This window comes from Columba livia, chromosome 1 (assembly GCF_036013475.1).
Source record: "Columba livia isolate bColLiv1 breed racing homer chromosome 1, bColLiv1.pat.W.v2, whole genome shotgun sequence".
NCBI lineage: Eukaryota > Metazoa > Chordata > Aves > Columbiformes > Columbidae > Columba > Columba livia.
In genome coordinates, this window is record NC_088602.1 from 146,133,513 (window position 1) to 146,146,893 (window position 13,381).

At 42.9% G+C, this 13,381-nt stretch overlaps 1 protein-coding gene across 2 annotated transcripts in view; it reads right to left on the minus strand.

The window, feature by feature from the left end:
* Positions 1 to 6,769: 6,769 nt before the first annotated feature.
* KDM5A (lysine demethylase 5A) overlaps positions 6,770 to 13,381 on the minus strand; it is a 49,623-nt gene continuing 43,011 nt past the window's right edge. For both annotated transcript variants that reach the window (XM_013371968.3, XM_005500311.4), the window contains exons 27-28: positions 11,985 to 12,395; positions 6,770 to 9,858 (exon numbers count right to left, since the gene is read on the minus strand). In XM_013371968.3, the coding sequence (XP_013227422.2) occupies positions 9,646 to 9,858; positions 11,985 to 12,395 (624 nt within the window). In that variant the 3' untranslated portion in view covers positions 6,770 to 9,645. The remainder of the gene's footprint in view (positions 9,859 to 11,984; positions 12,396 to 13,381) is intronic.

Genomic DNA, 13,381 nt, shown 5'->3' on the forward strand with positions numbered 1-13,381 from the left:
TGAGAGTAGACAGGCAGCCTTAGAAGGGTGGGAGGTGAGATCTCCCCTGCTGGGAAGGGAAAGTAGCTGGGGAGGAGCAAAAAGAGCCTGCAAAGGGAGTTTGTCCTAATTTCCTTTGGCCTCACTTCCCTCAGGGATTTCCCACGGTGAAATGGGAAGAGAAGAAAGCAAAAAAATACATGTAGCAATTGTGTTTCTTTGAGATCATTAGACCTGAGAGAGGAAAAGGGACTCAGAACGGTTTCTTAGGACAAAGCAAGGCAAGTTTCTTCTTACAGAAAACTCAGGTGTTGCTTGTGCAGCAGCACTCTCTGCATGCTCTGTAAACAGGAGTTGGAAGAAAAATAAGTGCCTACTTTCTGCTCCATACAGGAATCTGAGTCATCAGCTTCCTAGAGTTGCCTTAGTCAGAAAAAAAAAGGAGAAAGGAAAGGAAAAGGGAGAAGCGAGAAGGAAGGGAGAAGGAAGAAGGGAGGAGAAGGGAGAATACCCAACCTTTTAAGCTGTGAACAGATTTCCTGTTGCTCTGTACTCTCTTCTGTTATTTGTTCAGTGTTGCACATTCTCTAATTTTCTAATATCCCTAAAATCCTGGGGTGTAACCGTTCCAAGCATATTCCTACCAGGAGCCAGGGGAATTCAGTATTCCAGCCTTCAACTCCCTGTGCACACACACATGCTCAGAACGGGGCAGGATCCTTTCAGAGCAGTGTTTTGCCTCTTTACTACCTAATTCGCAACCGGTCATCCATTCCCTTCTAACAAACACAGCTTGCACAAATACGGGATATACGGAAGGCTGCTAAAGTATCACAAACATTGTGGGAAGCACTCTTGTAACCTCAGTTCTTCGGAAAACCACTTAAAAATCCACTTATTTTGCACCAACATTCTCTGCAGACAGAGTGAGTGATAGTCCAGGGATTAGAGCATCGGTGCTGGACTGTGTCAGCTCCAGATACATGTTGATTACCAGGGAAGTCTGTCCACCCTTCAGGGCAAATACTGTGGTTTGTTTGCAAGCTACTCCACAGTCTCCTTTTGTACAACAGTAATTATGAAAAAGAGCAGCCAGGACTGACAATATGCCAGTCTTGGTTAAAAACTATAGAAAAAGTCATGGTGTGAGGCAACACCCAGAAGACAAGCAACCCAGCTGTCTTTAAACCTTACCAGCATGGATACAGACCTGGATAATTTGCAGCTGCACCAGCAGATTGTCACCTTCCAGCGACAGGTGAAGAGCAGAAGCCCCACGGTATCACACACACGCTCACCTGGGGGTTCATCAGCAGTACGCAGAGTTGCTACCAGATTATTCCACCGCTTCTTTACCAGGTATTCTCATGCACTGGGGTGCAGCAAGTTTATTTCCCAAGAGTTCTTGCAGGCAAAGCTAAGGCTTGGACAAGTGTACTCTACGCTGGGTTAAGAACTGGCTGGAGGGCCGGGCCCAGAGAGTGCTGGTGAATGGGGCTGCATCCAGCTGGCGGCCAGTCACTAGTGGTGTTCCCCAGGGGTCAGTGTTGGGTCCAGTCCTGTTTAACATCTTTATTGATGATTTAGATGAGGGGATTGAGACCATCATCAGCAAATTTGCTGATGACACCAAGTTGGGAGGGAGTGTCGACCTGCTGGAAGGCAGGAGGGCTCTGCAGAGGGATCTGGATAGACTGGAAAAACGGGCTGATTCCAATGGGATGAAGTTCAACAAGGCCAAGTGCCGGGTGCTGCACTTTGGTCACAACAACCCCCTGCAGCGCTACAGGCTGGGCGCAGAGTGGCTGGAGAGCAGTCAGACAGAAAGGGACCTGGGGGTACTAATTGACAGGAGGCTCAACCTGAGCCAACAGTGTGCCCAGGTGGCCAAGAAGGCCAACGGTATCCTGTCCTGTATCAAAAATAGCGTGGTCAGCAGGACAAGGGAAGTGATCCTTCCCCTGTACTCTGCATTGGTGAGGCCACACCTGGAGTATTGTGTTCAGTTCTGGGCCCCTCAGTTCAGGAAAGACATTGAAGTGCTGGAGCGGGTCCAGAGAAGAGCAACACGACTGGTGAAGGGACTTGAACATAAGACCTATGGGGAGAGGCTGAGGGAGCTGGGGTTGTTTAGTCTAGAGAAGAGGAGGCTTAGAGGTGACCTCATCACTCTCTATAACTACCTGAAGGGAAGTTATAGCCAGGTGGGGATTGGTCTCTTCTCCCAGGCAGTTAGCAATAGGACAAGGGGGCATGGGCTTAAACTCTGCCAGGGGAAATTTAGGCTGGATATTAGAAAGAAATTCTTTACAGAGAGAGTGGTCAGGCATTGGAATGGCCTGCCCAGGGAGGTAGTGGACTCGCCGTCCCTAGAGGTTTTTAAACTGAGATTGGACATGGCACTTAGTGCCATGATCTAGTAAACGGGCTAGAGTTGGACCAAGGGTTGGACTCGATGATCTCTGAGGTCTTTTCCAACCCAGTCGATTCTGTGATTCTGTGATCTCCTTCCCCCCTCCCAAGAGAGACTATCAGGAAAGCTGGCAAAGAAATAATGGGATGCAATACTAACAATACACTGATAATGTCTAGATTTTGATCTTTACAGTATTTTGCTCTGATAACGTCATTGCAGGGACACACATAAGGCCTGGCTAACTAAAGTTCCAGCTGTATAAAGGGAAAAGTTAAACCCTCAGGCGACAGACGTAAACAGAATGTGCTACTCATCTCACATTCCACCAAAACCTGAGCTGCTTCTCAAATCCGTTAATTTGGACTAATGTAGGGTCCACTGCTATTATAATACAATGGCAAACACCTTATTTTTCTGGAGAGGAAAGCCACTGTGTGCCCAGTGCCCACGAGGGGACTCGAGTCGCTCTCAGACTGAGCAAGGACTGCATCAACCTGGAAACAGATGTAGCAGTTCCATCTGGCATGTCACCTGCCCATCAAAAGCACATGCCAGCTGGCCAGTGCCATCAGCTGGCTGGGGACCCACATCTTCAGAGACGGCTGGTCTCCTTGGATATTAATACCTATAGCAGTTACCTCAGGCATTTGGCTTTAATTTTTTTTTCTATTTTTTTTTGGGGGGAGGGTGGGGTGCAACATACATAGCATTAAAACTCTTCACTGCAGCAGGGCTTTTGTTTCAAAGGCATTCAGAATGTGTCTCCTTACAAATATTTGTTTTTCAGTAAATCTTTGCTACTTTCACTGTCTTTACCTTGCAACTTAACATGCATTTCTACCAAGACATCTCGTTGATCTTAACAGTCTTTGCCAACCAAAACGATTCTATGACGTGAGGCTCGGTGCTCTCAGTCTCCTGCTGTGCCGTTTCCAGCTGTCCTACGCATTTATCACCCTCCCAAAGCCAGCACGGCTAGAATTCCGATAAGTGCTGGATTTATTGCATCTCCCCACTGACTCAGTGCTCCATGCAGAGTTCCTGTTTGGTTCAGCCAGGCTGACCTAACACATTCTTAGGGATCACAGCTGGAGAGAATTTGAAGGAGGTCCCTACTTTTCATCTAACTCGAGGAAGCCTCAACTTACGCTTTTAGCAAACCACAGCTCTCAACTTCTTACAGGGGCATTAAGAGTGATTTGAAAGACAAGGATTTTAAGAAACATTTTCTGCCCTTTTAAAATCTTTCATTTCCAGCACACAAAATGACTGCTAACATAGAGCAGTTCTTTCCATCAGTCACTGTTTTTTAAAAGTATGCAACACGTACCTAGAATGAAAGCAAGGCATGTCTGATAAGCAATTGATGAATATTTGTATAGTTTTTGCTTCGCTACAACTCTGTGTTATGCTTATTCTAATGACTGTTATTAGAACACCACAAAATAAAGGTAACAGCTGCCCTTGGAACGCTGCCTAGTAAAGAGCCCACTGGTGAATGAACAAGGTTGTAGATTGTTTCATTTCTCCTGGAACATCAGACACCGCAGTTCATGCTCATTTGTATTCTGCCTTTCTTCCAGCGATGATGAAGGGAGTGGAGCATCTCCCGTATGAGGAAAGGCTGAGGGAGCTGGGGCTCCTTAGCTTGGAGAAGAGGAGACTGAGGGGTGACCTCATTAATGTTTATAAATATGTAAAGGGTCACAAGTGTCATGAGTGTCACAAGAATGGAGCCAGGCTCTTGTCAGTGACAACCAATGATAGGATAAGGGGTAATGGGTTCAAAGAGGAACACAAGAGGTTCCCCTTAAATACGAGAAGAAACTTCCTCTCAGTAAGGGTGACAGAACACAGGAACAGGCTGACCAGGGGGTTTGTGGAGTCTCCTTCTCTGGAGACATTCAAAACCCGCCTGGACACATTCTCACGTAACCTCATCTAGGTGTTCCTGCTCCAACAGGTAAATTGGACTAGAAGATCTTTCAAGGTCCCTTCCAATTCCTAACATTCTGTGAAGAACTGTGTACAGAAGGATTGTGCATCCACAGCATTGACTTCAACCAGAGCAGCTTGGACTTGTATCTAAGTGTACAGGACTGACACAGGTGCTTGTTAGCCCACAAGGACATTAGGTGTAAGCAGCACTCGGAGAACCTTGGTTCTGCTATTCAGTTTTCCACGTATCTTACAAACAGCAATTCAGATAGATTGTCCTTTTTAATTGTTGGTTTGGTTTGATGTTTGTTTGGTTTTGTTTGTTTTATTTGAATCTTGTACACCACAATGATGAACGAAGACTAGGAAAATACCTGTAGAGAAGATCATTCTCCTGATGGATTGTGATGAACCCTCCTGCACACCAGGCCTATTCAATGAGGAGCAGAAAACAAGGAGGATGCAGGCAAGTACAGGGCAGGTAGCTTCACCCATCCAGCTTTGGGCTCCTTGGAACAAAAACACAAGTTGACAAACCTGAAGCAAGTCCAGCAGAGAACCACCAAGATTGTCAGAAGGCTGCAGAATGTGACGTGGCTTCAAGGGAGGCCATGCTGTGTTTCTTCAGCTTGGAAATTAAGGCTGCAGGACCTGCAGTCTTCAACTACCTAATGGATGGTTACAGAAAATACGAAGCCAGACTCTTCAAGAGGCAACAGGTAAACTATAGCAAAGTGAATCTGACTATACATTAGACAAAAGTTTGCATTGAATATGTTACAAAACTGGAACACGAAGCCAGAGAGGTTGTCAAATGTCCATGCTTGGAAATATTCAAAACTTGATTGGACACAGCCCTAAAAAACTTGACCTGCTTTCAAAGTCAGATCTTCTTTGGTCATGAGGCTGACTCAGATGACCACCAGAAGTCCTCTTGACCTAAATTACTCTATGATTCTAAAACTGAAATTATCAATGCAAGCTTCACAGTGTGTCTAACACACAGGCATCTGCGTCACTTTTACCTTCAGCCCTCCTTATCAAATAGTCCAGGCTGCACAAGCGTTCAGGTACAGATCATCTGTCAAAAGCATAAACCAGGGGTGTCAAACTCATTTTCACCGGCAGCCACATCAACCTCACAGTTGCCTTCAGAGGGCTGAATGTAATTTTAAGATTTGGCCTGTGGGCCTTGTGTTTGCCATGTACATTGTACCCCTTTATCACTGACACTGTCTTGTAACACAAAGGACATACTGGTTTTTCTCCTTGAAACGTAAACATGTATTCGCTTTCCCCTGTATCATGAAATTGCCTTCCTTCTGCATCAATCTTTCTCTTACTGGACATTTTGGGATTCGAATTGTTCCATCAAACATAGTATGGTGTGCCACTTAAGTAAAAGACAAAGATATCCTTTAGGACCAGGTTAAATGATAGTCAGGCCCTCTCATACAGGCTCACCTTTCCTTCAAACCCCCTTCCCCATAAACAGTCACTCTTTCTCCTCCAATTCTCCTCCATCTATCCCAGTAACATTCTCCTTATTCCCCCATTGCCAGTTCCTTGGACAGCAACATTTACCTTAACACTGTTCCCCGGCATGAACTTTCTCTTAATTCTTCCATGGTGGAATAAGGAGAATGTTCCTTTGGGGGTGGACATGCCTACTGATATTCTCCTTGTATCACCGCCCATGAAGAGTATTCTCCTTATTCCACCATCCCCACCCCGGCCCGCGCAATCCTTGTCTGTCGGGTCTTTCAATGCCCAGGGCAGTTACTGGTGTCACCTATTACTCTCCTCACGCAGGCTCACCGCTCTCCTGTAGCTACAGCCACAGCTCCTGCAGCACAACACGTGTCGCACATGATGCCTGTGTGACCAGCACTGGCAGCAGCTTGGAGACAAGGAGCTCAGCACTGCCGCCAGGTAGAAACAAGGTGCTGGGCCGCATGTTTGACACTCGTGGCATAAATCCTAAAAGTAATGGTACTGGAGTTCAGGAGTGACGTTTATCTATATGGAAGTAAAACCGCCCAAGTTCAGGCCCTGTTTCTGAAGAAAAAGCTTGAAACCACAAGATTTGGAAAAGATACACAACTCAAGTCCTGGCTATTTTTGGTTCCTCACAACAGCATTCTGTTGACCTTTTGTATCAGACACATGAAGAGAAACATGAGCAGTGGCTAGTATGCTTTGTAGAATATAGCATCAAGATACACACCTTTCTAGATACATGAGCTAAGATTTTTGTCCCTACAGCACACGAGATATTTTCCTACAGCTGTAGCAGACATGTAAGAAAACTATTTCCTTAGCTTAACTTTGGCTTGCTTCTTCACATATGTTTTCATAAAAATTCAAACCCTCAAGATCTAGAAACAGTATCACAGCTCTTTAGGTTTTTCAACCACTAACTACATTATCTACAGATTTTTCAAAAAGTTAACATTTATTCATAAGTTCATACTATCAGCAATCTTTTGAGAGGAATTATGCTCTTAAAAATAAGCTTAAACAATAAGAGGTGAAGCTAATAATGGTCTTCAGTTTATGAACACCTTACCGAAAGCAGATGAGACATCCATAACTAGAAAAACTGTGGCAATCTCTTTTCGACAGTGTTAATCAAGAGCCTCTCCATGTGATAACATGAAAAACAGCTACTAGAAGTGTGACCTTTTGCACATAATTTCCACATTTCTTTCTGTTCTCTCTCCTGTGCCTGCTACAAGCAGAATGATTGACCACGGCATCATATAGCTGTTTGCGGTAACTAGTGCTACAGTGAACAATCTCCACCACACCTTCTACTCAGAGAAACAGGAACATTCAATGCAGCAGATTTACTAAAAGATCTCTTTTCCAGTTGATGGTAATTACATACAACAATGATTTTATCGCAACAGAGAACGTAGGAATGGTTAAGAGGATATGCTCAGTGGCTAACAGGATATGCTAACCATATTTTCCCTCCTTTGTCATGGATTCTAGGAGTCATGAAAATACAGAACACTGGGATTCTTTAAGAAGTCTTGTACTAGTCTACTTCTGGAACGATTAAACATCTGTGACAGATAAAGTCTATCCACTCCATTTAGGGAAACATTTATGTAGTATCCTCAGTTAAAGCTTGAAGGAAAGTAACATCTGTTTAAACCAGTTTATCAAAACTAAGGGTACAATGACTAGGAAAAAACATAACTGGAGGCAAAAAGAGGGTATGTCTAGCTATAGCATAGACTCCTTCATAAATAAGTAAACAAAAAATACTCTTAAGTTTGCTGGGGTGCCCCATTCAGCCACATGATTAACCACAGCTTGCTTTTGCTTTTAATACCATATTAGTCTTTAAGGAGCAGAACTAGAAGTCTGTGCCCAATTTGCACTCAAAATCTCCCCAAGACCCTGTATCTTCTGACCTCCACCTTAGTTCTTTTTCTTTCGCACATCCTCCTCTTCCAAGCTAGCGGGCACAAATAAAACAAACTGATAAAGTTCGTTTACCTGAGCTGACTCTTTTTTTTTTGGATGGATAACTCTGCCAGACAAATAAACTTCCAAATATTAGAGAACAAGAGAAGGGACACAGAACAGTCAAGACAGAACACTTTTGCTTTTGTCAATATTTCTTTAAATCCCAATCCAGCTCCTAGTAAGACTGGACACTACTTACAACACTCCTAGAACTGCAGAAGAATGGAAACACAAATAGGGAGCGAGTGGAGAGGGGGACAAGACAGCCCAGGGGCTGGCTTCAGACATTCACATACACAAAGCCAGCATCCACTGGAGTCATTAAGGCCCAGATGCCCCACTAATAGGAACAAACCCAAACACAAAGGTAGCACATGAAATGTATTTACCTATTTAAACACAGGCAGCTGGTCAGGCTAGAATGGGGAAGGTAACTGCTAATTCCTTGTACTACAAGGAAGGAATGGAGTAAAAAAACCCAAGCCCACGGGCAGGTTTTTGCTTTGTGAACCTCTGTCTGTGCTGCTGGTTAACAGTGGTAAGTATAAAAAAATCAAAGAAAAATAATCTATTTATAGAACAAGTCAGTAGTCTGAGACATTTAGAAAAAAGTAAAAACAAGTCCTTCTTTAAAAATGGATTTACTAAAACAACTGTCACCCAGGATGACCCCAAGCCCTCTGGTCCTCTGGCAAAGCCAGGGGCAACTTCAGACAAGAACTGTTGCTGATTGTACACTGGTACACATCCAGCAAAGCCAGCAGGGAGGGGGATTTGCGCTGCGAACAGTATCTGCACACTGCTTGCTGGTATCGCTTGAGGCCATGCCTGCAGCCTGGTGATACTGGGAATAGTTGTGAGTGAAACTTTTCACAGAAGCACATGTCAGTGTAACCTCTGAGGTAAGTGGGCTGTCTTCTTTCCTTCCCATCCCTGGGTACAGATCACAGAAGCTGGTGCCCTGGGTGCTGCACCTCCTTTGCCAGCTCCACCCTGCGTGAGACAACTTTAATGTGCAGGAGTGCAGAATCCTACGCAAAGCCTAGAACAGGAGAGGGCACCCCTGTGGAAAGGGAAGCACTCTACTTTTCCCAAGCTCTGGTCTAGCTAGACATCTTCATCAATGTTTTCTGGCCCTCCTCAGGACAGGAAGATTAGCTGTTCCCCACTAAGGAAAAAATTTTGCCTAGTGGAGTATAGAGTTGGGTTTCCTTTTTGGTGAACAGAACCTTTGCCAATTTCTGAGATCGTGAGCTCCTCTGCCCTTTAGCTACAATAGAGAAATTAAAAGAAATTCAACCACTTGCTCCCATCCTTTTAGTGTAGTGTTAGCTGCCTGGACGTGGAGGCAACTGACTCTCCCAAGACATTGCTCTACTCGCTGGGTTGGCATGGGGAGGCAAAAGACAAACTTCCAAAGTCACCTCCTTAGGGCAACATGGTAGGTCTAAAAGCTCCAGCCTACACCCACCAATTGCGGGCCAGCTCCACTGCCAATGTGTACTTCTAACACCCTGAAGTGTCTAATCTAACAGCCTCGGGTTTGCTCAGTCTCTTAAGAGCAACAGCCACACTCAAAGATGGAAATACTCAAGTCAAAAAACACTGGCTGGAGCTCCTAATCAGGCGGCGTCTGCATAGATGAGTCGGTACCACTGTGCCTTGACGTCCCCGTTGTGTGAAGGAAGCCAGCTGTAAGGAAGGGACCAACTCTGCTGCAGGTCTGTACATCCTTGGAAGTGAAGCTCAGTGGCTACATTAACTCCAAACCCTCTCTTTCTGTAGGGTTTCAGTGGTCCATTTCCCAACAAGTTCCAGGCATCGAGTAGCTGCTAACTCGTCTCCTTGAGATCTTCCATTGGTAGTTTGTAGCTCAATAAGAAAGGTGGTGGTGGTGCGTGAGCAGGACTACTTGGTCCCTGCATTGGCTTCTTTGCGCAGTTTATACAGATGTAATCCTCATTCTCAGCCATTTCCGGAGAGACACCAACACAGATTTGATGAAACCACTCATCGCAGCCACCATCACACTGCACCCAGTCGACCTGCAAGAGATGAGAGCAGCAACACATCACACATTACCAAGACAGGCATGGCACCTATGAAGAAAATACCTTCTATTAAGCCCACTTGATATACCTAGAACACAAAAGTTTCTGAGCATAAATTAATACCCTACAGACTTCGTTTTAACAAGCTGCTTCAAGTTTATTAAAAAAATAACACTGTTCCAACAAACCTTGACCCTCTTGCATCCAACCATCACAAACACACACTGCTACTACTGAGGAAGCTGACACTCTGCTCTCCTCAAATGAAGGACAAGCATGCTAGAGCACATTTAAAACAGGAGCTTGCTCAGGGACAGTTACTTCAGCATAGATGAGAGTCTACAAATACAAGTCCTCCTCATATATATCCGCTTAGACTGCTTTATCAAATGGTTGCTTTTGCAACTTACAAATTACAGAAAGCAGGAGGACTTCTGGGTACAGAGCTGGCCACCAAATGCCAAAAGATTCACACAAAATTTAACTCCAAAGTGCCAGAACATTTAAGCTACAATACTTCAAACTTTGAGCTGAACTCGCTATAAGAACAATTTGGAAAAGGCATAAAAAGTAAATTAAAATTTAGGAAGGAAAAAACTAGGAATTATTAGATTTCCATAATTCCTTGAGTAAATGTACACATTAATTTGAGTCAGTGGGCAGAAACTGAGATCTGCAGGATAAGGAACACATATTCTTAATTTTAATGGCACACACTGGTACAGCTATCAAAATCATTACTGCTGTAGTTCTGCTTTCACCTTAGAGGTATATGTGAAGACAAAGATATATCAGAAAAATTACAGTAGTGGCAACCTATCTAAGACGAAGAAACATTATCAGCTCAAGATTTTACTTCAGTTTCTAGGAAAACTCTTCCTGAACAAATTTTTATAAGTGACTAGGAATGGACACCAACAGCTGCAGTCATTACATTCCTGTATCTGCCAGTTTTCACTTATATGGCATCTACCTTTTGAATGTACAAAACCATGTCCGACCTTACAGAGAGACAGTCATTACATCAAAAGCTTTAAACTGAGTAAAATTCCTGGTTGTATAATTAATTTATGGAAGTTTGACAAATTTAGTACAACCTTCTTTATAATACAAACCTTCAGGCATTCTCCTCCCTCTTGTAGTCTCAATGCCTGTAAAAATGTACTAATATGAACTAAATATCATCTGGGAATTAAAGAGAATGGTGGTACAAAGACTGTATCTTCTTTTGAGTGACTGAGTGATTTCTAACCTTGGCATAAGTTCAAGGCTTCAAAAATAGTCTTAACTGGTCTTTTAAAGTGCTCAAATGAACACCTGAATTCCATGTTTCAACTTTGCAAAATAAGTTCTTGGCATTTGTATTTATTCCTATTCTCTTGTGCAAGCCAGTGAAGTATAGTGTCAATCCCAGTTATTATTGGAGCTTTTTTTTTATTTCTTTCTAAAAAGCAGGGAAAAAAAATCTGAAAAAAACCCCACACCACACCACCATTTTTTGATCATCAGTCGGTGTTAAAGGCTGATGATCAGGACAGGCAGTACTATAAAGAGAGACAGATCAGGTTTGTTTTGTAATAATCCAATCAGGTCTAAAATTACTGATTATTCATCTCCAACAAGTGGAACACTGCAGTTCGCAGATCGCTCAGCCTGCAGCACCACTGTCCACAGACTGTATACAAGAAATACAGAAAATTCACTTCATTTAGGAACATCACACATCCCACTTTTGCTCAGAAACATGTTGAACTCAGAAACGTTTCTAGCTGAGTCAAAGAATTAATCCTTTGAATCAGACAATGTGTGTTTCACATAGCCAGCAAAAATTACACAGCTTGAAGAGGTTAAACTTTCCAACCAAGACTAGGGAGTACTTCTCCCTAGATTCTAATCTTCCATCTTTTTCTTCTGTTTTAAAGTATCTAAGAGAATACGGAAGTTTTACAGTTTTATCTAATACTTCTGCGTACCTACCCAAGTACTCCTCAATCCTCTTTCATTTCCTATCATACCACTTTTGTTGCTCATGCTCTTCAATCTAACTATCAAACTGCACTGGGGTTTTTTGACTTTGCACGGAATTGCCTATGATGTAATAGAACTAAGTAAAAACTCACTTTGTCCTTGCAGGGCCTCTGGCAGTTCTGTGCAGCACATACAGCGTTCTCATCATCTGACTCCTCCGCTCCTGACCAGTCGTACTTAGAAGGAATATCTAGAACCTTCTTCTCTCTTTTTTTCTCTGCACTCTCCTTTGCTAGTTCCACCTTTGTGACAACTGCTTTCTCTCGCTTCTTCTTCCGCTCTTCTTCCTTAGCCAGTTTCTTTGCCAGCTTGTTTAGCTCCTTTGTTTTATCAATGGTGAGTTTTAGCTTCTTCTTCTTGGGTTTTTCCAGTTTTTTCAGATCTTTAGACTTTTGCTTCATATCTCCGAAGAACTGCTCTGCTCTCTCCAGCTTTCGTTTCCGTTTCCTCTCCGAAGAGTCTCTCCCTCTCATTTTCAGTGGTTTCTCATCCATGCTGTCATCCTTCACAGAAAGGGGAAAAAGACATTTTTTCAAATGCGAATCTCCATATAATGCAAAGCTGTGGTTTGAGAGATGTACTTACCTCTACCGGTGCCCTGACATGGTATGAAGGAACCCATTCAACAACATAGTGTTACAAATTCTAAACAAAAAGGGGCTCAACTTTATTTTCGCCATACTAGAAAAAAAATAATAAGTGGTAATAATAAGTGGTATCAACTGTGTCAAAGTACAATGAATCAAAACTGTCCAGTGGAAAAAGTAAATCATCAGCAAGGGTAAGGAGGCAGAAGAGCAATAAATACAAATCCCTTCTCACATTGCTTTTTAACAAAAGTTGAGAAGATTAATAATTTTTTAGATGCTCTTGCCTATTTTTCATCCTAGGTCAGTCTTGCCTGTAATTATTTTTGAGACAAAGCAATTGCTATTCTGGAGCTCAAGAAAGAACAGTTGATGAATTCTTAAAATGTATCAATAACTCAAACAAGAGAAGTAACAGATCCATTATGTGAATAGCTTCCAAACTGGCACACATTGCAAATATCCTGACATCATTAACAAATCTTAAATAGCAGATTCAGATCAGAAGTGAAGCTTAAAATTGGCAAATTGTCACTGCAGGTAGCATCCACAGTGACAAGTCCTATTTATAGCTGAGACAGTCACATCTGTAGCTCCTTAGTACAAACAAGACTGAATCAGTTTTAGTTAATCCAGCTACATGATTTAACCTTAATAATTATTAATAGATTAAGGACATACCACAAGCCATGAAAAGACTGTTTACTGTACATTATTTAATATAGCTACTCCACCCAAAGGCAAATCCTCTGAAGATTATTTTACAAAAGTCTAACTAATTTGCATTATATAGACATAGAAAGGTACTCAATTCAAAATGAGTAGTTCTGGTCAAACAAGTATTCATAAGGGTTAGCCAGAAAGTGTTGCAACACACACACACACGCCCTCATAACCCCAAC